The following is a 25,796-nucleotide window of genomic DNA, read 5'->3' on the forward strand; positions in this document are numbered from 1 at the left end:
GAGAAATCAGTACCCAGAACAACCACCACTGGCCGTAATAACGGCCTTGATACGCCTGGGCATTGAGTCAAAGAGAGCTTGGATGACATGTACAGGTACAGCTGCCCATGCAGCTTCAATACGATACCACAGTTCATCAAGAGTAGTGACTGGCGTATTGTGACGATCCAGTTGCAAGGCCGCCATGGACCAGACGTTTTCAGTTGGTGAGAGATCTGGAGAATTTGCTGGCCACGGCAGCAGTCGAACATTTTCTGTGTCCAGAAAGGCCCGTACAGGACCTGCAACATGCGGTCGTGCCTTATCCTGCTGAAATGTAGGGTTTCGCAGGGATCGAATGAAGGGTAAAGCCACGGGTCGTAACACGTCTGACATGTAACGTCCACTGTTCAAAGTGCCGTCAATGCGAACAAGAGGTGACCGCGATGTGTAACCAATGGCACCCCATACCATCACGCCGGGTGATACGCCAGTATGGCGATGACGAATACACGCTTCCAATGTGCGTTCACCGCGATGTCGCCAAACACGGATGCGACCATCATGATGCTGTAAACAGAACCTGGATTCATCCGAAAAAATGACGTTTTGCCATACGTGCACCCAGGTTCGTCGTTAAGTACACCATCGCAGGCGCTCCTGTCTGTGATGCAGCGTCAAGGGTCACCGCAGCCATGGTCTCCGAACTGATAGTCCACGCTGCTGCAACCGTCGTCGAACTGTTCGTGCATATGGTTGTTGTTTTGCAAACGTCCCCATCTGTTGACTCAGGGATCGGGACGTGGTTGCACGATCCGTTACAGCCATGCGGATAAGATGCCTGTCATCTCGACTGCTAGCGTTGGGATCCAGCACGGCGTTCCGTATTACCCTCCTGAACCCACCGATTCCATATTCTGCTAACAGTTATTGGATTTCGACGACCGCGAGTAGCAATGTCGCGACACGATAAACCGCAATCGCGATAGACTACAATGCGACTTTTATCAAAGTCGGAAACGTGATGGTACGCCTTTCTCCTCCTTACAAGAGGCATCACAACAACGTTTCACCAGGAAACGCCGGTCAACTGCTGTTTGTGTATGAGAAATCGGCTGAAAACTTTCCTCATGTCAGCACGTTGTAGGTGTCGCCACCGGCGCCAACCTTGTGTGAATGCTCTGAAAAGCTAATCATTTGCATATCACCGCATCTTCTTCCTGACGGTTAAATTTTGCGTCTGTAGCACATCTTCGTTGTGTAGCAATTTTAACGGCCAGTAGTGTATTCCACAACTTTCCTATCTTTCGACGTCCACCATCACCCCACATTGTGAAAGATGTGTTCGACAAAACACTTACGAACAAAACGAAAGAATCATTTCTTTGATTGGAAGGTGGGGTGATTAGAGACGAATTACAGCTCGCTTTGGGGAAGGAAGGGAGAGGTTATCAGCCTTGACCTTTCAAACGAACCATCTCGGGAGTTCCTCGAGCGATTTGGGGTGACCTCGGCACACCTAAATCTTGACGGGTGGACGGGAATTGGAACTGCCATCTTCCAGATTGCAAAAACGTCTAGTGCCTTACAACTGCGCCACTTTGCTACATGGATCGTTGGAGATTTTCTGCTTACAGTCAGGACAAGGAGAATGCCTTTTCGACGCCCCATTTTCCGAGCAAGGGCGTACAATGTGGAGAGCACAGCCGAAACAAATCAATGAAATTCACTAACACAGAGTACAAATACGAGGGTAATCCCAAAAGTAAGGTCTCGTATGTTTTTATAAGTACATAGACCTGTTTATTTTTACAATGGTTTGCATCAGTTTACTGCTTGAACATTTAGCTATTTTTCGACATAATCACCATTACATTTTTGTGGACACTGTGGCAGTTTTTGTATGCCCATGTTATACCGGCTCGCCGCCATGCTGTTCAGAAAGTTATGAACCACTTCTTTCACCCCGTCGTCGGAGCTGAATCGCTTTCCTGCCAAACGCTCTTTTAACCTAGGGAACAAGTGATAGTCACTGGGCGCCAAGTCAGGACTATAGGGTGGGTGGGTGATTATGTTCCACTGAAACTGTTGCAGGAGAGCAACGGTTTCCCGAGCGATGTGTGGGCGAGCGTTGTCATGGAGAATGTGTACGCCCTTGCTCAACACTCCTCTTACCCGGTTCTGAATTGCCCGTTTGATTTTTTTGAGACTCACTCATAACTTTACCGGCAAACTGTGTTTGTTTGTATTCCCGCGGCTTTGGCGAAGAAGGATGCCGCAACTGGCGTGATTGTTGCTTGGTCTCAGGTGTAAAGTGGAAAACCCAGGTTTCGTCACCCGTGACAATTGAGTCCAGAAAGTTGTCCTGTTAGGCTACAAGGCTGTGAAGAAATGCGCGGGAAGCATCAACTCGTTGCCTCCTGTGGTCATCAGTCAGCATGCGTGACACTCATCTTGCGCACACCTTCCGGTAGTTCAATGTTTCCGTCAAAATTCTGTGAGCTGTGCTTCGGAAAACCTCAGGAACAAACGTGCAGAGATCATCCAGGATGATCCGCCGATCTTCACGCATGCTTTGCTCAACCTTCAACACTGTCTCCTCAGAAATTGACGGTCTCCCGCTCCTTTGTTCGTCGTGAATTTCGGTCCGACCAGCTGCAAACTCTCTATACCACTTACGAACATTTTTGACCATCCATGCACGACTCACCATACACTTCTGTTAATTGGCGATGATTTCAATCGGCGCATTTGCTCCAACAGGAGCTCCATTCTCAACGGCTGCCAAGCCAAGACTGAGCGCCTCAGCACGGCGTGCGCATGTTTACACACTGCGCGTGAAGCACTCTTGACCAACTGCCACACAGAGTTCTGTACTTGTAAAAAAATAGGAGACCTTACTTTTGGGATTACCCTCGTAGGTTGTCTGGCGAGATGCAGCAACACCGGTATGACTCTTTCACGATCTGTATTTAACCATTGTGACTCTGTCAACGATATAAGAACTCTACCGTTGTGATGTAGGATTTATCGAGCACATTTCGGCTCAATCGTGGCTTAAATTACGTTGTAGTATTGACAGCCAAGTCTAAATACGCCAATCTAAACAATTAGGCCGTGTTGCAAATTATGACATATGATTTAAAAACAAAACAGATGCTTTTAATTCTCTCTGACACAGATTGAAAGTCATACTTCATTTACAGCATGACTTACCCCAATATACAGGGTGATTCTAAAGTCACTATACATTTTGTGCTTTAACAAATTTTATTAACCAATATATATTGGCACAGCAACTTATGTTACAATAGGACATAATTTGAGTACATTTCAGTGTGACCACCTTGCATGTCTAGGCACCCCCCCCCCCCCCCCCCTCCCATCGCTCCACTGTAGACCGAAAAACCTGCCCAAGCATATCTGGTGTAACCTCAGCAGTTGCGGCTCGAATCCGCTGTGTTAAGTGTTCAATGCTGCGGATCTTCACCTGGTATACCTTAGACTTGATAAACCCCTATGCAAAAAAGTCTAAGGGTGTCAAGTCAGGAGATCGGGGTGCCCACATCCGTGGAGAGGCACAACGAATCCATCTGCCGGGAAATACTTGATTTAGATAATCCCAAACAACGAGGGCAAAATGGGGAGGGGGGGGGGGGGGGTGCGCCATCCAGTTGAAAAACAACAGTATCCATAATCCCATCAGATAGCAACTGGGGCTCCAAAAACTGTTCCAACATATCTAGGTATGTGGTTCCAGTAACGGTTTGTTCTGCGAAGAAAAAGGGCCCTACACTGTTGACCTCGTTATCCCTAACCACACGTTCACTTTTTCTGTGTCCCGTGGTCACTCCTGCAGCACACTTGGTTGTTCGTCTGGCCATATCCTGCAGTTGTGTCTGTTCACATGTCACAGGTATGAAATAAATGTAGTTTCGTCACTGAACAAGACATTTTGCATCAAATTATCATTTTCCGCAGCTTGTAGCAGGTCATGACACAGAGCTTGTCTGGCTGCGTAGTCCTCCGCTTCAAGCCTATGTACGACCTGGATTTGGTACGCACGTTTGTACAGCTAGTAACGAAGAACTCTCCATACAATGGTTTGAGAAATACCAAGCTCCGTACTAAGTCTCCTGGTAGATGCAGAAGGACTATGTGTGATCGCATCCTACACGTTTTGCACGGTGTCTGTCGTTATGGCCGGCCTCCCTGGACGTTCTTCATCTGCAACACTACCAGTACGCTGGAATTTATTGACGAGGGTATTGATAGAAAGCCTGGTGGGGCCTGTTTTCCGGAATCGAGGGACAAAGTCTGTCCGCACCTGTTCATAAGTCATTCCACGAAGACGAGCAGAAACAACGGCGATTCGTTCTTCTTTGGTTAACATACTGTCGTAGTACCTGCAAGAAACAAATATTCCGTTACTATATCACTGAAATGTATAGTGATTTTAGAATCGCCCAGTACTAACATAGCAATGGAGTCAGAAAGAGGATAAACGATAATAATTAATGCGCCCCAATACGGTGCGTATTCACTACTAGCAGGCATCATTACTTTGCACACGTGGTCATTTTGCGTGACTTGGAGAAGAATAATCTTCAGGTCTGTAACAGTCAAACATGAAATCCCTGCTGCAATATACACTCCTGGAAATTGAAATAAGAACACCGTGAATTCATTGTCCCAGGAAGGGGAAACTTTATTGACACATTCCTGGGGTCAGATACATCACATGATCACACTGACAGAACCACAGGCACATAGACACAGGCAACAGAGCATGCACAATGTCGGCACTAGTACAGTGTATATCCACCTTTCGCAGCAATGCAGGCTGCTATTCTCCCATGGAGACGATCGTAGAGATGCTGGATGTAGTCCTGTGGAACGGCTTGCCATGCCATTTCCACCTGGCGCCTCAGTTGGACCAGCGTTCGTGCTGGACGTACAGACCGCGTGAGACGACGCTTCATCCAGTCCCAAACATGCTCAATGGGGGACAGATCCGGAGATCTTGCTGGCCAGGGTAGTTGACTTACACCTTCTAGAGCACGTTGGGTGGCACGGGATACATGCGGACGTGCATTGTCCTGTTGGAACAGCAAGTTCCCTTGCCGGTCTAGGAATTGTAGAACGATGGGTTCGATGACGGTTTGGATGTACCGTGCACTATTCAGTGTCCCCTCGACGATCACCAGTGGTGTACGGCCAGTGCAGGAGATCGCTCCCCACACCATGATGCCGGGTGTTGCCCCTGTGTGCCTCGGTCGTATGCAGTCCTGATTGTGGCGCTCACCTGCACGGCGCCAAACACGCATACGACCATCATTGGCACCAAGGCAGAAGCGACTCTCATCGCTGAAGACGACACGTCTCCATTCATCCCTCCATTCACGCCTGTCGCGACACCACTGGAGGCGGGCTGCACGATGTTGGGGCGTGAGCGGAAGACGGCCTAACGGTGTGCGGGACCGTAGCCCAGCTTCATGGAGACAGTTGCGAATGGTCCTCGCCGATACCCCAGGAGCAACAGTGTCCCTAATTTGCTGGAATAGTGGCGGTGCGGCCCCTACGGCACTGCGTAGGATCCTACGGTCTTGGCGTGCATCCGTGCGTCGCTGCGGTCCGGTCCCAGGTCGACGGGCACGTGCACCTTCCGCCGACCACTGGCGACAACATCGATGTACTGTGGAGACCTCACGCCCCACGTGTTGAACAATTCGGCGGTACGTCCACCCGGCCTCCCGCATGCCCACTATACGCCCTCGCTCAAAGTCCGTCAACTGCACATACGGTTCACGTCCACGCTGTCGCGGCATGCGACCAGTGTTAAAGACTGCGATGGAGCTCCGTATGCCACGGCAAACTGGCTGACACTGACGGCGGCGGTGCACAAATGCTGCGCAGCTAGCGCCATTCGACGGCCAACACCGCGGTTCCTGGTGTGTCCGCTGTGCCGTGCGTGTGATCATTGCTTGTACAGCCCTCTCGCAGTGTCCGGAGCAAGTATGGTGGGTCTGACACACCGGTGTCAATGTGTTCTTTTTTCCATTTCCAGGAGTGTATATTGAAAGAAAACCAAAATGATACCTTTATCCAGTATTTGGTCGTCATAGAATACTACGGCGGCTACCTTTGTGTTTGGTATCATCGAGAGATCGCGGTGCTACACCAAAGTCTGCAACGCATATCGAGACTACAGACGTTAGCACCACAACGACATATGGGAGACCTTCCAGAAGACAACGCGTCCCCTCTGAGCATAGCACTGCCCTCGCACCGGAGATCAGTGTAAGACCGAGAACAGACGCGCTCTGCTCAATTCATGACCTCGTCTGAACGGGTCATCATTACAGTGTAAGACCAACGAATTGTTAACGTTTGTGATTAACTAGTAATTAAATAAAAATTGAAAATTGCACCTCGAGAGAAAAGTTTGTTAATTAGTGCATCAAGTGATGCTTTCCTAGTTCTTGACAGTTGTAAATTGTCTACTACTCCACCCGCGAAGAAGCAGGTCGAAGTAAGTAGATCTTTTATTCAGTTATATAACCAATTGAACTAATATTTCCTAATTTGATAAGCCTTCTCATAGGGCAGTCAAAGAACCCACAGTAATGGCTGGACAAAAGTAATTTCGTCTGGTCACAGCATTGTGGTAAAAAAATACGGAAGGATCGCCAACGTCATCACTCAACCTGAGAACCGAGAATCATGTGATCACATGGCTATCACATTCCAGTCGCCAAAAAAATTCTTGCGGATGACGTGCATGTATGTACGTACAAATCTGCTTGCTGTCTACATCATCCATCTGCCACAAAGATAATAGAATGTGTTAACTTAATGTGGTGTGCGTACTGTAAGACCTTCAGTACACACACACCATCAGATTATTTGACTTGTCGCTCTAACGAAATAGAGGAGTGTCAGCAATATGTCTCATGGTCTTATCACGGTGTGTTTATCTTCTGCCATTAGGTCAGACGATAGAAATGCCACTTGCACGCTTAGAGTAGCGTAACCAATTTTAAACAGAACTTGATTAATTTTCACACACATTTATTAAAATAATAACAAGCATAAAAGTTACTTAACTTGGTTCTGGATGCTATTTACAATTGACAATCTGAAGTTCCTTTGGTATTTGTACGTTAATCTTATTCTCACATATATCTCTGATACTTGACAAAAGTGTGTATACATTTATTTTCATGGCTATACACAGGAATATGGTAATCTTATTAGGTGCAGACTGAAACTTGACTAGAGACTGGTAGAGACAAATGTAGAGCTCGAACAGACTGTTGCAGACAAATGCAGACTGGTATAGACAAATGCAGACTGACTAATCTGAGGTCTGTACACTCGTTATAATACCTCGCGCATTCATGTATCACTGCGCGAGTGTGATCTGCAAGGAGAAAAGGTTCTACGTTAGCAGCAATCTCATTGACTGCTTTACACATTAATACGCGAATCGGCGGAAGCAGAATTTGGTCCGTCTCTATGGCAGCGCCATCTCGTAGTGCGGAGACGGACGAGTGCTGCGCCTGCGCTGTTGTGCTTAGCGAGACGCACTCTAGTGGGAAAGTTGTGTACGCGCTGACTACGCAGAACTATGTACACAATCCTTAATAATTCAGATTTCGCATTACATGCTCTCTCCAGATGTAAAAGTGTCGATTGCCAATCTCTGCACTAAATGGCTGTGAAATGCTGTTCCACTATGGTACCCCGTCTTTGTATGTCGTCTTTGCCATCTGAAAGGGTCGCTGCAACTGAGTTGAATTCGTCCTTCTATTCTGACGAGCAGTGTCTGAGTTAGAAATGAAGGCCTTCTCTGGCTGTAGGTGCCCACGAAAAGAGTGCACGGCAGCAAAATTACACTTTGTCAGAATTCAAATGGCATTTGCTACTTGGCACTGTTACTGACCAACCGCTGTCCTACAATGCAATGCTCTGGAGTTCGGTAAACCACGTTGCTAAGATATTACGATGCCTTTGCTCATAAGCGAACAGTGTTTTCAGACACCTGCAACTCCAGGAGCTCTGATATTTGGACAATCACCTGCTTATGTACTTTGATATGTCTACGTAAGGAAATTGGTTATCTCACTTTCCTGTAATTCAGTGGTTGTACTGCAAGCTGTCCAGACACAAAATTCTCGTCATGATGTACCAGGATTTCTTGGCTGATCAGCTAATATATTTGAGCATGTAGCCGCTGCACAAGGACGGTGCAGAATTTTATGATGACACCACTTACTACCTACAGTTTATCTTCGAGCAACTTAATGGATGAAATTCTCAGTTACGGTGTTCGTTGCAAATCCTTTACAAGTTTCTTGATTTTCTCCTGCCCGACGACTAGTGAACCTTCCTAACAGATTAAAACTGTGCGCCGGACTGCGACCTGAACCCGGAACCTTCTCTTTATATCTACATCTACATCTACATTTATACTCCGCAAGCCACCTAACGGTGTGTGGCGGAGGGCACTTTACATGCCACTGTCATTACCTCCCTTTTCTGTTCCAGTCGCGTATGGTTCGCGGGAAGAACGACTGCCGGAAAGCCTCCGTGCGCTCGAATCTCTCTAATTTTACATTCGTGATCTCCTCGGGAGGTATAAGTAGGGGGAAGCAATATATTCGATACCTCATCCAGAAACGCACCCTCTCGAAACCTGGCGAGCAAGCTACACCGCGATGCAGAGCGCCTCTCTTGCAAAATCTGCCACTTGAGGTTGCTAAACATCTCAGTAACGCTATCACGCTTATCAAATAACCCTGTGACAAAACGCGCCGCTCTTCTTTGGATCTTATCTCCTCTGTCAACCCGACCTTGTACGGATCCCACACTGACGAGCAATACTCAAGTATAGGTCGAACGAGTATTTTGTAAGCCACCTCCTTTGTTGATGGACTACATTTTCTAAGGACTGTCCCAATGAATCTCAACCTGGCACCCGCCTTACCAACAATTAATTTTATATGATCATTCCACTTCAGATCGTTCCGTACGTTTTGTGCAGTTGGCAGAAGAATTTCGATGTCCGCCAGTACGAGGTAGCAGCGATGTAGTCCCCACTTGGCAGCGCTCTCTTAGGCGGCCGTCTACACTATCGGAATATGGCCCACATCTATGAGCGCCATCTACACACTGCTTCTAGGAACTGAGAGGCGCCGGGCGAGTGGTTGCGCCTTTGTGGTGGCCGCCTCTCGCTGTTCTTTGTTGTGTACCCTTAAACTGTAACACAATAGTTGATGTCACCAAGATTACAGAACAATAACTACACTGAGGTTACAAAAGTCATGGGACATCTGCTAATATCGTGGCGGGCTCCCTTTTGCCCGGCGTAGTGCAGAATCTCGACGTGGCATGGATGGACTCAAAAGGTCGTTGGAAGTCCCCTGCAAAAATATTGAGACATGCTGCCCCTACAGCCGTCCATAATTGTGCAAGTGTTGCTAGAGCAGGATCTTGTGCGTGAACTGACCTCTCAGTTATGTACCCATAAATATTCGATGGTGTTCATGTTGGGCGATCTGGGTGGCCAAATCATTCACTCGAGTTATCTAGAATGTTCCTCAGCCCAGTCACAAACAGCTGTGGCCCGCTGACATGCCGGATTGTCATCCATAAATATTCCATAGTTGTTTGGGAACGTAAACCCCACGAATGGCTGCAAATGGTCTCCAAATAGCCGAACATAACCATTTTCAGTGAATGATCAGTTCAGCTGGACCAGAGGGCCCACATCATTATGAAACCACCACCAGCTTTCACAGTGCCTTGTAGACAACATGGGTCCAAAGCTTTGTGTGTTCTGCGCCACAATCTGACCTTACCATCAGCTTTTACCAAATGAAATCGGGATTCATCTGATCAGGCCACGTCTTCCAGTCGTCTGGGTTCTAACCGATATGGTTACGATTTCATGAGAGGCGCTGCAGATGATGTGCTGTTAGCAATCGCATTCGCATAGGTCGTCTGCTGCCGTAGCCCATTAACCCGAAATTTCGCAGCACTGTCCTAACGGATACGTTCGCCGTAAGTCCCACACTGATTTCTGCGGTTATTTCAGGCAGTGTTGCTTATCTGTTACGAGGTGCATTCAAGTTCTAAGGCCTCTGATTTTTTTTCTAATTAATTACTCACCCGAAATCGATGAAACTGGCGTTACTTCTCGACGTAATCGCCCTGCAGACGTACACATTTTTCACAACGCTGACGCCATGATTCCATGGCAGCGGCGAAGGCTTCTTTAGGAGTCTGTTTTGACCACTGGAAAATCTCTGAGGCAATAGCAGCACGGCTGGTGAATGTGCGGCCATGGAGAGTGTCTTTCATTGTTGGAAAAAGCCAAAAGTCACTAGGAGCCAGGTCAGGTGAGTAGGGAGCATGAGGAATCACTTCAAAGTTGTTATCACGAAGAAACTGTTGCGTAACGTTAGCTCGATGTGTGGGTACATTGTCTTGGTGAAACAGCACACGCGCAGCCCTTCCCGGACGTTTTTGTTGCAGTGCAGGAAGGAATTTGTTCTTCAAAACATTTTCGTAGGATGCACCTGTTATCGTAGTGCCCTCTGGAACGCAATGGGTAAGGATTACACCCTCGCTGTCCCACAACATGGACACCATCATTTTTTCAGCACTGGCAGTTACCCGAAATTATTTGGTGGCAGTGAATCTGTGTGCTTCCATTGAGCTGACTGGTGCTTTGTTTCTGGTTTGAAAAATGGCATCCACGTCTCATCCATTGTCACAACCGACGAAAAGAAAGTCCCATTCATGCTGTCACTGCGCGTCAACATTGCTTGGCAACATGCCACACGGGCAGCCATGTGGTTGTCCGTCAGCATTCGTGGCACCCACCTGGACGACACTTTTCGCATTTTCAGGTCGTCATGCAGGATTGTGTCCACAGAACCCACATAAATGCCAACTCTGGAGGCGATCTGTTCAACAGTCATTCGGCGATCCCCCAAAACAATTCTCTCCACTTTCTCGATCATGTCATCAGACTGGCTTGTGCGAGCCCGAGGTTGTTTCGGTTTGTTGTCACACGATGTTCTGCCTTCATTAAACTGTTGCACCCACGAACGCACTTTCGAGACATCCATAACTCCATCACCACATGTCTCCTTCAACTGTCGATGAATTTCAATTGGTTTCACACTACGCAAATTCAGAAAGCGAACGATTGCATGCTGTGCAAGTAAGGAAAACGTTGCCATTTTAAGTATTTAAAACAGTTCTCATTCTCGCCGCTGGCGGTAAAATTCCATCTGCCGTACGGTGCTGCCATCTCTTCGACGTATTGACAATGAACAGGGCCTCATTTTAAAACAATGTGCATGTTTCTATCTCTTTGCAGTCCGGAGAAAAAAAATCGGAGGCCTTAGAACTTGAATGCACCTCGTAGCATTGACAGCTTCGCGCAAATGTCGCTCCTCCTGGTCGTTAAGTGAAGTCCGTCGGCTGCTGCGTTGCCCGCGGTGAGAGGTAATGCCTGAAATTCGGTATTTTCGGTACAATCTTAACACTGTCGACCCCTGAATGGTGAATTCCGTAACGATTTCTGAAATGGAATGTCCCATGTGTATAGTTCCAACTACTATTACCTGTTCAAAGTCTGTTAATTCCCGTTGTGTGACCATAATCACTACGGAAACCTTTCCACATGAATTCGCCAATCCACAGCCCCTCTACACCTCTCGTACGCGATACAATCTTCACGTGTATGTGTGCATTTCGCTATCCCATGACTTCTGCCACCTCAGTGTTCTTAAACGAGCAAAGAAAAGTGGTACCACAAACATTGTCACGATATGACCATATCCTATGCGTTCTATGTACTATCAGGACACAGCATCAGGTAAATATACGCCAAAAGGTTTTTCACACAAATAATATTCACACGAGACATTTTCCCACATTGTGAGCCAGTGGCTATAAATTTGGTATAAGCATTATACGATATGATTCAAATAATTCTAAACCGCTTATATTCCTCATACAAGATGACAACTGAAGAGTTTTCATCACACACGGAAGTGCACGTATGTACTTACAGAGTTAACCTACATAGCGACTCTAACTATGGAAAAAATGCTTAACCGGACTACGTTTTCATATCTTATAGCCATCCCTATTTTTAACTTAAACTGATAGTACAGGTGTTGTGAATAGCACTGAAAAGTGTTATGGGCTTCCAGCGCATTTGGACTATGCTATATTGGCCGGTCGCGGTGGCTTGCGCTCCTTGGCTTGCATATAACGACTGCTTCACAATGCCTAGCATTAAGACTAAATGTGCCTACTTGCTGCTCTACTTTGTGGTTTCATTGCATCTGGTACAGTCGGTATGTAATTGTCAGCTACATTCCAGACACAGAAATATAATTGCGTTAGATCGAAGGGGATCGAGTTCTACAAAGTCATCTCTTCGTTCCATCAAATACTGGGAAAACGTTTTTCCAGACCTGCCTGCAGAACGTTCTACGGCGTGAACTGAGACAGTCATCATGCTGTTACCCTCTGTTCCCCGTAGTCGTGTAGCGTTGGTGAAGGACACTGACATGATCGTTGCATACTTGTTGCCTCTCAGTGGCCAGTCCATGAAAATAATTTCCAGTAGGTATCAGTCAATTAAAGTGCACCGCACATTCACGTTTCAGCGATGGTGACTTCCCATTTCACAAAGCGAGTTGGGAATGGTTCGTCGACAGGCACAGATACCGTACTAGCACCGATTCTCACCTTTAATCGCAATGCAATATTTTGCCTGAATAAATCAGTGGCAGCTTTAATTCCGATGCCACATCTTTTTGTAGAAATATAATGTAGAATACCTCTTTTTTGTATCTATGTCGGCTCATTCGCACCTGATAACAAGGTTGACTGTGGCATCTTTTCAAATTAAACCCCATAGACAGGAAAAAATTTCCGTGACTTTTCTTACTAGTCTTGTAGTCGTGATCTGTTTTATAAAACCTGTGAAGGTTTTGCATTGTTGGTGTTGCTTTGTTTTCTTCATAATAGCGCAGAAAAATTACCCGTATCATCAATGGAATATTTATTGTGTGCACTGCCTTCTTCATCTTCTTCTTCGGGGCAGGTACCTGAATCACACTACAAGCCACTGTTGTACGGCATAGAAGTCCTCCTGCCATAATTTGCTCACCATTGACGTTCTTAAATGTAATGCTTTCGTTGGAGTTTCTGTCATATTTTCTGTCAGAACTGTAATTCGTTGCTCCTCCACCTCCTCCTCCTCCTCGTCCTCATTGTCATCGTCAATAATTTAACGAAGTTTACACCAAACCGCCGCGGCTGCCCACGAAGGTATTTTACACCATAACACTCCTTGCTTTTTATATATATATATATATATATATATATATATATATATATATATATATATATATATATATTGACTAAAGTTTAGTCTTGATCACACCATTTATGTTTCAATGACATAGGTAACCGGTTTCGGTTATTTTTACATAACCATCATCAGACCCATGGCTCCCTTAGGATGGTAGGCGGAGCTCTCCTCAGCTGCTACGAAGTCAACTGATCAGTCAAGTTGACTTCGTAGCAGCTGAGGAGAGCTCCGCCTACCATCCTAAGGGAGCCATCGGTCTGATGATGGTTATGTAAAAATAACCGAAACCGGTTACCTATGTCATTGAAACATAAATGGTGTGATCAAGACTGAACTTTAGTCAAAATATAATAATCTATTGATCACTGTATTCCAAAAATGTTTACCAAAATTGTACTCCTTGCTTGCTCTATGAGGTAATAACGCGCACTACTTTGAATTGAAATTTGGCGATATGTTAGTCACGTGACCGAGTTAATTCCCGCTACGACTATGTACAGGCTCCTGTGTCCAGTATACTACGGATGCTCGTTATGGTCGCCCAAGGGGTGTGGAGCGGTGTGCACCCCTCTCGCAGGGCTGCCAGCCTAGAGTCACATTCTGCGCTTCGCCGAGAACAGAACTGATAGCCGGTCATGGCGATCGTTCGTGCCTTCTTCTATTGTGAGAGCCGCACTGAACCCCACGATGGACCAGTATTAGTCTCTTCACTCATTTCAAAACTTCTTCTTCTTTTGAGTAGGGTTGCCCATGTTTGTCTGCCTCATTCCGTGGATGTATTGGACCAAATACTGTTCCGTAGGGGACCGCACCGCCACTTCCCAGCAAATTAGGGACGCTGTTACTCCTGGGGTATCGGCGAGGACCATTCGCAACCGTCTCCATGGAGCTGGGCTACGGTCCCGCACACCGTTGGGCCGTCTTCCGCTCACGCCCCAACATCGTGCAGCCCGCCTCCAGTGGTGTCGCGACAGGCGTGAATGGAGGGACGAATGGAGACGTGTCGTCTTCAGCGATGAGAGTCGCTTCTGCCTTGGTGCCAATGATGGTCGTATGCGTGTTTGGCGCCGTGCAGGTGAGCGCCACAATCAGGACTGCATACGACCGAGGCACACAGGGCCAACACCCGGCATCATGGTGTGGGGAGCGATCTCCTACACTGGCCGTACACCACTGGTGATCGTCGAGGGGACACTGAATAGTGCACGGTACATCCAAACCGTCATCGAACCCATCGTTCTACAATTCCTAGACCGGCAAGGGAACTTGCTGTTCCAACAGGACAATGCACGTCCGCATGTATCCCGTGCCACCCAACGTGCTCTAGAAGGTGTAAGTCAACTACCCTGGCCAGCAAGATCTCCGGATCTGTCCCCCATTGAGCTTGTTTGGGACTGGATGAAGCGTCGTCTCACGCGGTCTGCACGTCCAGCACGAACGCTGGTCCAACTGAGGCGCCAGGTGGAAATGGCATGGCAAGCCGTTCCACAGGACTACATCCAACATCTCTACGATCGTCTCCATGGGAGAATAGCAGCCTGCATTGCTGCGAAAGGTGGATATACACTGTACTAGTGCCGACATTGTGCATGCTCTGTTGCCTGTGTCTATGTGCCTTTGGTTCTGTCAGTGTGATCATGTGATGTATCTGACCCCAGGAATGTGTCAATAAAGTTTCCCCTTCCTGGGACAATGAATTCACGGTGTTCTTATTTCAATTTCCAGGAGTGTATTTCTATAAAATTCTGCATTGTGTCTCTAATACTGGTGTTAACACTTTTAAGGTGGCATCAAGCAGGGTAATTTCTCGGTATTTATCTAATACTTGCTATCTCTTTTTTATACACTGGAATTGTAACACTTTCTTTCCATTCTCTTGGTATCCTGCCTTCCTCCCTGATACTATTAAACAAAGTATGAAGCTGTTGATATAATTCCTGCCCCCGTATTTTATTATTCTGGAGATTTTCTGTTTCAAGTCTTTTTATTACACTGCGTATTTCATCCAATGAGAAGTCTATTTGGTTGTCATTTTCTGTGCTTTGTTGACCAATTTCAATTTCCACCTTTGCTACGTCCTTTTACCGTAATTTAAAATAATTTTTCCACTGATTTTTGCTTACATTGTGTATCTGAATGAGTTCCTTAAAATCCTTCTTTTGCTTTTGGAACATCCACCATACTTTCTTTTGTGATCCATAAAGGTCTCTTTCCATACCTCTTGTATATGGCTCCCAATAATCCTCTTTTACTTTCCGAATATCCAAGTTCACCCTATTACGAACGATCTTATACGCCATATAATCATCTTCACTTTGACTGACTTTATATTTTTTGAATGTTTTCTTCTTCTAAGTAGTTAATTCTTCAACATCCTCATTAAACCATGCTGTTTTGTAAGTAGTACTACTTCCTGTCACATTCTCCATTTTCCTTCCTAAACCCTCTAGTGTTGTGTCTTGTATATTCGACTGAGATTTGTCCACCTAGCTTCTTCATCTTGTTCGTCTAGAGATGAGTTATTAAGGGTTTTCTCCTTTAATCTACTTTGACACAGCACCTTAGTACTCTCATCCTTTATGACTTCATTTTTAATTCTTTCTTCCGTTTTGTTTTTCGATCCAAGTTTCAGGTTCAATTTACACTTCACCAGTCCATGATTCGATCCTACATTGGGTGATTTAACGTTCTCACATCTAATATTTTAGTTGGATGATCGGTTCTGTTCGTTATGATGTAATCAATAACCGAGCACTCATCTCTTGTATTACCCCGGGCGTATTTATGCCGCGACTTCTGGTCGAACTATGTGTTATTAATACGGAATTCGTTCAACGCACAAAAATGAATTATGTCTTCTCTACTTTCAATTATCTCTGTTTCATTAAATCTTTGTTTAATGCCTAGAATTATCGAATCGCCAGCAAGTACATTCAGATTTCCTATGAGGAAGATTTTTCCTGTATTTGGAATAGGGTCAACTACAGTTTGAAAATTATTGTAAAATATTTCGCTTTCTTGTTTAGGTCTTCTCACATCTTATGCGTATGCAGAAAATATGTAAAGTATATATTCTTCTACCTTTGCCGTCATCTTCATTATCATTTCGTTGACATAGATGACGTTAGTAATGTCGTTACCGAATTTCTTGTAAATTATGATTCCCAATCCTGCAAATGTTCGTAGATGTTTATCAACACCACAGTAGAATAGTGTGTAGCTTCTTGCTCTTACTACTGAATATTTCCCTTTTCTTTTTACGTCAGCCCCTGCACATAGACTGATGAACCAAAACATTATGACCTTCTGCTTAATAGCTTGTTTGTCCGTCTTTGAAGCGAGATGGATCACTGCTTCTGCGTATCGGGTTCAAATGGCTCTGAGCACTATGAGACTTAATATCTGAGGTCATCAGTCCTCTAGAACTACTTAAACCTAACTAACCCTAGGACATTACACACATCCATGCCCGAGGCAGGATTCGAACCTGCGACCGTAGCAGTCGCGCGGTTCCGGACTGAAGCACCTAGAACCGCTCGGCCACAGCAGCCGGCTGCTCATCAGGAGTCGGACAGTTTGTTGGCAGGTTTTGGGGGTATGTGGTATTAGATGTCTACGCAGAGGCCACGTAATTCGCTTAAACAGCAGGCCGCTATGTGAGTACGCGGTGATTGCGCCTGACAGCGACCCCTGTGGGTTCCATAAGGTACACATCGGGCGAATTTGGTCGCCGAGACAGCAGCGAGAGTTCACTATAATGCTCCTCGTACCGCTGTAGCACGGCTCTGGCTCCGAGACAAGGACAACTGTACTGCTGAAAGATGACATCGCTGTCGGGGAATACATCAAGCATCGAAGGATGCAGGTGGTTCGCAGCTGTCAACATGTCCCATGCAAGCGCAGGAGAATGTCTCCCGAAGAACGATACTGCTCCCACCAGCCTGCGTCCGTGGCAAGCTGCACGTTTCGAGTCGCCGTTGACCTCGATGACGGCGCTTGTGGAGACGACCATCGACCTAGCGTAGCAAAAATGTGATTCACCCGAAGAGCCGACACGTTTCCATCGAGCGACGGTCGAATGTCGATGGTCCCACGCCCACTGCAGCCGTGACTGACGATGTCGTTGGATCAACTTAATACTTAGGGGGTCTGCTGCGAAGCTCCATGTTCAACAATGTACGATGAGCGATGTGCTCCGAAACATTGTGCGTGCACCGGCATAGTGCTCTTTCGGCAGACATGGTACAGATCACCATCTCCCCTACTTTAGAGAGCAGACAAGTCTCCCATCCCCACGTTCTGTGAAGAGTCGTGGACGTCCAACCATTTAGCACGTAGTGATAGTTTCGCTGTCTTTCTACCTCTTTCCGTAGATGCTCACGACAGTAGCACGTGAACATTCGACCAGTTTCGCCGGTTTCGAAATACTCTACATCTACATCTACGTGATTACTCTGCTATTCACAATAAAGTGCCAGGCAGAAGGTTCAATGAACCACCTTCATGCTGTCTCTCTACCGTTACACTCTCGAACGGCACGCGGGAAAAACGAGCACTTAAATTTTTCTGTGCGAGCGCAGATTTCTCTTGTTTTATCGTGATGATCGTTTCTCCCTATGTAGATGGGTGCCAACAGAATGTTTTCGCAATCGGAGGAGAAAACTGGTGATTGAAATTTCATGAGAAAATCCCGTCGCAACGAAAAACGCCTTTGTTTTAATGACTGCCACTAAAATTCACGTATCATGTCTGTGACACTATCTCCCCTATTTCGCGATAATACAAAACGAGCTGCCCTTCTTTGTACTTTTTCGATGTCATCCGTCAGTGCCACTTGATACGGATCCCACACCGCACAGCAGTACTCCAGAACAGGGCGGACAAGCGTGGTGTAAGCAGTCTCTTTAGTAGACCTGTTCCACCCTCTAAGTGTTCTGCCAATCAATCGTAGTCTTTGGTTTGATCTACCCACAATATTATCTATGTGATCGTTCCAATTTAGGTTATTTGTAAGTGTAATCCTAATGTATTTAGTTGAATTTACAGCCTTCAGATTTGTGTGACTTAACGCGTAATCGAAATTTAGCGGCTTTCTTTTAGTACTCATGTGAATAACTTCACACTTTGCTTTATTCAGGGTCAAATGCCAATTTTCGCACCATACAGATATCGTATCTAAATCAGTTTGCAATTCGTTTTGGTCACCTTTACAAGAAGGTAAATGACAGCATCATCTGCAAACAATCTAAGAGGGCTACTCAGATTGTCTCCTATGTCGTCAATATAGATCAGGAACAATAAAGGGCCTATAACACATCGTTGGGGAACGCCGGATATTACTTCTGTTTTACTCGATGACTTCCCGTCTACTACTACAAAATGTGACCTTTCTGACAGGAAATGACGAATCCAGTCGCACAACTCGTTCACGGACTCTGCGAAATAATAATCTGCCCTTTGTCAACGCTTATGTCAAAGGATTTTCCAATTTGCAGCCCATACCTTCGCTATGGTGATCCCCCAGTCCGTGTCTGCTGCACTCACACGCTTTTGTTAACGCGTCACGTGCCTGCAACTCCACCAGGCGGCATCCAACGTCACGTCGGGCAGTGGTCAGAATGTTTTGCTTCAGCAGTGTACGTTTGTTAAGCCGGCCGGAGTGGCCGAGCAGTTCTAGGCGCTACAGTCTGGAACCGGGCGACCGTTACGGTCGCAGGTTCGAATCCTGCCTCGGGCATGGACGTGTGTGATGTCCTTAGGTTAGTTAGGTTTAAGTACTTCTAAGGTCTAGGGGACTGATGACCTCAGAAATTAAGCCCCATAGCGCTCAGAGCCATTTGAACCTTTTTTTTTTTTTTTTTTTGTACGTTTGTTATATTCCATGTGGCAACTCTTTAGTTCATGATTTTCCGATTGTTTTTTCTTTTCTGAGATATAGTCATCAAGATTGTATCCATACTACTCCGAGGCTCATTAATTCAAAACAAAAAATAAAAGAATGGAAACGCAAAGGAAAGCGCGCAAAGCATTTGACATCCGTTGGCGCGCAACTGCTTGCTAAGCTCGGCGGTGTAAATGAAAACTACCACATTAAGGGGGGTAGGACGTCAAACGGGGCGACTTGGAGCAGGAGAGGCACCACAGGACATTTCAATTTCCACTGTCTATACTTTTACAAATAAATTCATAAAACTTTGTCAGCATGACCAGGAAGGATTCAGAATTTACACTCATAGCAGTGGAAGTTCTAAAACATAACGAAGTAATTTTTTTACATGTGAAATTTCATTATTTTCTTCACTTACTAATGACAGCATTTGTTGCTATAGGTACACATTTCTTCATATGTAAGAGAGATTCTTCGATGAATTTTGCACAGCATACGAACCATACTTAAAGGTGTATGAAAATCTATAATTTTCCAAATCTCGTAAAAACTGTGGTAAAAATAGAGGTAATTAATTAGGAAATTTGTGTTTTTCTAAACATGAAGTTTAAAACATAACAGTTCATTCGTTTTTTTTTCATAAATTAAATATTCCCGCGCCCGGGTTCCCGGGTTCGATTCCCGGCGGGGTCAGGGTTTTTGTCTGCCTCGTGATGACTGGGTGTTGTGTGATGTCCTTAGGTTAGTTAGGTTTAAGTAGTTCTAAGTTCTAGGGGACTGATGACCATAGATGTAGATGTTAAGTCCCATAGTGCTCAGAGCCATTTGAACCATTTTTGAAATTAAATAAATTGTAGAGTTTCATACACCTGTGAGTATGGTATGTATGCTGTGCAAAATTCATCGAAGAATCTCTCTAACTTATGAAGAAAAGTGTACGTTTAGCAACAAATGCAGCCATTAGTAAGCAAAAAAATGATGAAATTTCTCACGTAAAAAAAAATTGTTTTGTTATGTTTTCGAACTTCCACTGCAATGAGTGTGAATCCTGAATCCTTCCTGGTGATGCTGCCGGCCGGTGTGGCCGAGCGGTTCTAGGCGCTTCAGTCTGGAACTGCGCGACCGCTACGGTCGCAGGTTCGAATCCTACCTCGGGCATGGACGTGTGTGATGTCCTTAGGTTAGTTAGGTTTAAGTAGTTCTAAGTTCTAGGGGACTGATGACCATAGATGTTAAGTCCCATAGTGCTCAGAGCCATTTTCCTGGTGATGCTGACAAAGTTTTATGAATTTATTTGTAAAAGTATAGACAGTGGAAATTGAAATGTCGTGAGATGCCTCTCCTGCTCCAAGTCGGCCCGTTTGACGTCCTACCCCCCTTAAAGTGTCGGCATAACAGTACGCTGGAGCTGAGGAGGTGTTGCCCGCTGTGCAGGAGGCGGAGTGGGGCGGCGCGGCCGGCGGCAGGGCCGAGCTGCCGGCGTGGATGGCGTCGGTGGCGCAGCGCATGGAGCGCCGGCGCCGCCACCTGTCCGACGCCTGCTCCGCGCTGGGGCTGGACGCACCGGGCAACGACTCGCTGCACCGGGCCAACCCCTGGGAGTTCTTCGTCAACCACAAGCACCACCTCGTCTGGTGCAACGTCTTCAAGGTACTGCAACACTCTCGCACAAAAAGCGAACAATTCTCGCTAATTATGGGTAAATTGTTCCTCCAACTTACCTTGCTTCTCACTGTTTTTGTGCTTCTAAATCTCTTTCTAACACATCCTAATCTCTCAGTCGCCTCATACCTGACACACATAACTGCTTCAGTAATGTGTACTCCATATTGCATGGGGGCTTAATTAAAATGCAATAATTTTTGTAGCTGTGTGTCCGGTTACGAAATCTCGTAATCGGTTGGCCCTGAATAGTATTAGTACGCAGTCTGACTGCATAAAATAACAATAAAGACTGACAAGAAATTTCCGTTAACACAATTGATTAATTAAGTCCCCCAACTTTAAAAGCTACGAAACAACAAAGCACAAGTGTAACTGTTCAGTGTGTGGTAGTGTGATTCAACGTACATGTATCTGGCACGGTTCTTCCTCAATACGACAAGATATTTTTAAACACCTTTTACAATGAACTAATTGAAAAACCATAAATACTATAATTGCACATAGAAACCAAAATTACAAGTCTAACACATGAACACGAGCCAGATGCTTTGTTGACTGAATCTGTGACCTAGAGGCATTGTCATTAAAGAAATGTGAAATAATTTTTTTTACCTCAATATATATTGACGAAAAATACACTGTGATCATTGCAACATCTTCCATCTATACATTACACCAACCGAACAGCATCTACTCTCTCGCCTAACAGAACAACAACTGCACTCGACATCTTCTGAACTAGTACTGTTCTCGACGTCCTCTCAACAAGTACTGGCCACGGCAACCTCTGAACTACTACTGCACCAGTGGAGGCGGCGGAATAATAATCTTTGGCGCAATCTCTGGCGCTGTGACTCAGTGTAGCCACCTTACAATATTTAATATTTCTTTTCCTGTATTTTCTTTTTTTTCCTTTTTGCCAGTCACCCAACTACTGAATTAGATTCTCCAGTTAATTCTAGCTAGAGCTGTTGCTGCTGTCTTCAGTCCGAACACTGGTTTGATGCAGCTCTCCATGCTGTGCAAGCCTGTTCATCTCCCAGTACCTACTGCAACCCACATCCGTCTGAAGCTCCTTACTGTATTCATCTCTTGCTCTCCTTCTACAGTGTTAACCCCCCTCCCCCCCCCCCCTCCCAACACACACACACATACACTTCCCGCTAAACCTAATTAGCAATCCCTTGATGTCTCAGTATGTTTCCTATCAACCGATTGCGTCTTCTAGTCAGGTTGCGCCAGGAATTTCTTCTTTCACCAATTCTATTCAGTACTGCCTCATTAATTACGTGATTAACCCATCTAATCTTCACCAATCTTCTGTAGCACCGTTTTTCAAAATCTTCTATTCTCTTCTTGTCTAAACTGTTTATCGTCCACGTTCCACTTCCATATATGGCTACACTCCAGACAAATACCTTCACAAAAGACTTCCTAACACTTAAATCTAGATTCGATGCACTTGTTAGTTAAAAACACCTGTTGTGCAGTTCATAGTATATACACTGACGTCTTAAGACAACACAGTGTATTGGTTTGATAAAAATGCCGCGCGGGATCTGCCAAGCGGTCTAGGGCGCTGCAGTCATGGACTGTGCGGCTGGCCCCGGCGGAGCTTCGAGTCCTCCCTCGGGCATGGGTGTGTGTGCTTGTCCTTAGGATAATTTAGGTTAAGGAGTGTGTAAGCTTAGGAACTGATGACCTTAGCAGTTAAGTCCCATAAGATTTCACACACATTTGAACCTTTTTTTGGTAAAAATGTAATGCTCTTAATCAATAATAACAACGATAATAAAACATATATTACACAGGTCTGCAAAAAAATATTTTTTGAAAGTTGATTGAAATTTGATAACTGACTTTTATGTACTTTTCAGCGCTGATTTCAAAAATGCAATCCATTTTTTTCTATCACGTCAGGTTTTCTCACAAAAAAGGGAGTATTTTTGGGTATAATAAGAAAATTTAAGCAATTTATCACGTTTTTTCCAACGTTATAAAATTTTATTTTATTTATAAATCATGTTCTAAACTACATTTCCAGTACACTTCCATTTCTCTTTAAGCTCATAAGTCCTTATAATAACGCTTTCGCTTTCTCTCGAAGCTTCTTTTATTGCTTTTCCGGCTGTGGACTCGTTGAGGATCATCTCTTTTCATCATCCGCTATCATGTTGACGTTCTATCTTCCTTGATATCTTATTTCCATTTCTTTGATGTCTTGGTGGAATCTGTGGCCCTACTCTTCTCTTACATCACCAAGGTCTGCATGGAAGTAGTCAAGATGTCAGTGGAGAAAATGAACATAATGCTCATGTTACAGCCCAGTTTCTTAAAGTTGTCGAGCATGTCTGCGACGATTGTCTTTAGTTTGGACTTCTTTTGTTTCCTAGGAAACCGGTAACAACTAATTTAAAAGATGCCCATTCTGCCTTTTCTTTTGTTTCCATTTTGTCCACAAAGTTGGGATCTGCCATTAGTTTTCTAATGTCTGGTCCGACACAGATTCCTTCCTTTAGCTTTGCCTCGGATAAACCAGGAAACTGTCCACAAAGATATCTGAAACTCTCCCCTTCTTTTGGCAATGCCTTAACAAATTGTTTCATCAGCCCCAACTTAATGTGAAGTGGTGGAAGTAACATCTTTTTGGGGTCCAAAAGGCTTTTCCTCTCAACATCTTTAACCCCAACCTGTAAGGTTTTTCTCAAGGGACAAGCTTTTTTTATGTAGTGTTACTTTCTGTCTCTCCTGTCCCATTTTCAGAGAAAGAAAGGGAACTTTGTATAGCCACTTTGTTGACCAAGCAGCATTGAAATCACTTTTAAAACACCACATAGTGTTTATTTGTGGTCTGAATAGCAGAGTTTGCTTAAAACCAGTTCAAGGTTTTCGTAACATTCTTTTAAGTGAACCGAGTGTCCAACTGGGATAGAAGCATACTTACTGTCATTGTGTAGGAGTACTGCTTTAAGGCTTCTTTTTGAAGAATCAATAAAAAGTCTCCACTCATCAGGAGCATATTATATTTTGAAACTTGCCATAAGTCCATGAAAATCACTGCAAAACACCAGGTCACCTTCTTGAGAGAAGAAAGATACCAAACTCCTTTTCCCTCGATCGATACCAAGAAAAGGATGTACCTGGAGCCAACATACGTTTATCTTTCAATCTAGATCCTAAAACCTCTGCCGACTCTTTAGAAAGGCCTAGGTCTCTAACTAAATCGTTCAGTTCAGATTGTGAGAATGGAATGGGATCGGTTGTTCCAGGATCGTAGCAATCTCTGTCTTCTTCACTATCACGTTGCTGGGCCAATGGCTCGTGATCATCTATATCATCCAAAGAATCTGAAGGAGACGGTACTGGTACTTCAGGTCCATGAGGAACAGGGCGAATGGCTGATTGAATGTTAGGGTAAGAAATATCCTTTTTGTTTTTCAAATTGAAACCTCGTACGTTGCAAGAACAAAAATAGCAGTCATCACTATGATTTTTGGGCTCCCTACAAACCATTGGTATTCCAAAACGTAAGGACTGCTTTTTCGTTGAAACCATTGTCTCAGTTCTTCAAGACACACTGAATAAACTTTATGTGGGGCCCAAGGCTTATCTTGATCGCCTAATTTTTTCAACAAAATCGGAAATGTTTCTTTGTTGCTTTTTAACGGTATATTTACCACAAATGTAGCAGAAACAATCTGGCGAGTTTATACATCCTCTGGTAGCCATTTCCCATTGTCCATAAAATAACTTCACAACACAAGAAAATAGTCACTACTTTAAAGCACTAGTAACAACAACACATGAACAGTATAGAGTGAAGAGGTACTGTGAACTACAGGACAATAGCAGAAGCTCACTGCATGGTGATGGCGGGGAAAGGGGCAGCGCGACAGACAGGCACTGACATGAAAATACTGCTGGTTTATCCTAATTACTCTTTATTTTACGTATATTTAATATAAAAACAGCAAAATAACAGTTTATGCAGATCCTAAAAACCAATATTCAAACTCACTAGAGTGCTGAAATATCGAAAAAAGCCAAAACCAGACATGCAGTTTGTGAAATAACTGAACGTGATGGAATTTTTTCACTATTTTTCCCGAAATCAGCGTTAAAAACACTGTAAAAATCATTTAATAAATTTGAAACAATTTTTATGTCGCAGAACTGTATTATTGCACATGACACTCACATTGTGTATTTTCCGTCTTTTTTTCTGGAAAAACTTAATCCCAAAGCTATGCAATGCATAATACTAATACCCAATCCTCTTTCTGAGCTTAACAGCATCACTCGTTATAGAAAGATGCTAACTCTGTATTTCATGCGGCAAATCGGAAGTTCCGATACATAAAATGGAAACCTGGCATCGTCACTACAGTTCTGACATCAGCTAACAGTGGGCGCAGTGTTACATTGTGAAACAATTTGTGTAATTTCTGCAGTGACTGTTGTTGTTGTGGTCTTCAGTCCAGAGAGTGGTTTGATGTAGCTCTCCCTGCTGCTCTATCCTGTGCAGGCCTCTTCATCCCCGAATAACTACTGCAACCTACATCTTTCTGAATCTTCTTATTTTATTCATTTCTTGGTCTCCCTCTATGATTTTTACCCAACACACTTCCCTCAAATACTATATTGGTGATCCCTTTATGTCTCAGAATGTGTCCTACCAACGGGTCTCTTCTTTTGGTCAAATTGTGCCACAAATTTCATGTCTCCCCAATTCTATTCAGTACTTCCTCTTTAGTTGCGTGATCGACCAATCTAATCTTCAGTATTCTTCTGTAGCACCACATTTCGAAAGCACACGGCTACACTCCAGACAAATACCTTCACAAGAGACTTCCTAGCACT

General features: G+C 44.8%; 1 protein-coding gene across 1 annotated transcript in view; it reads left to right on the plus strand.

Annotated features, from left to right (window-relative positions):
- The window catches only part of LOC124616250 (carbohydrate sulfotransferase 11-like), a 338,922-nt gene that overhangs the window by 282,600 nt on the left and 30,526 nt on the right, over positions 1 to 25,796 (plus strand). Inside the window, exon 4 of the mRNA XM_047144554.1 lies at positions 20,706 to 20,921. Within this exon, the coding sequence (XP_047000510.1) occupies positions 20,706 to 20,921 (216 nt within the window). The remainder of the gene's footprint in view (positions 1 to 20,705; positions 20,922 to 25,796) is intronic.

Source organism: Schistocerca americana, chromosome 5 (assembly GCF_021461395.2).
Source record: "Schistocerca americana isolate TAMUIC-IGC-003095 chromosome 5, iqSchAmer2.1, whole genome shotgun sequence".
Lineage (NCBI taxonomy): Eukaryota > Metazoa > Arthropoda > Insecta > Orthoptera > Acrididae > Schistocerca > Schistocerca americana.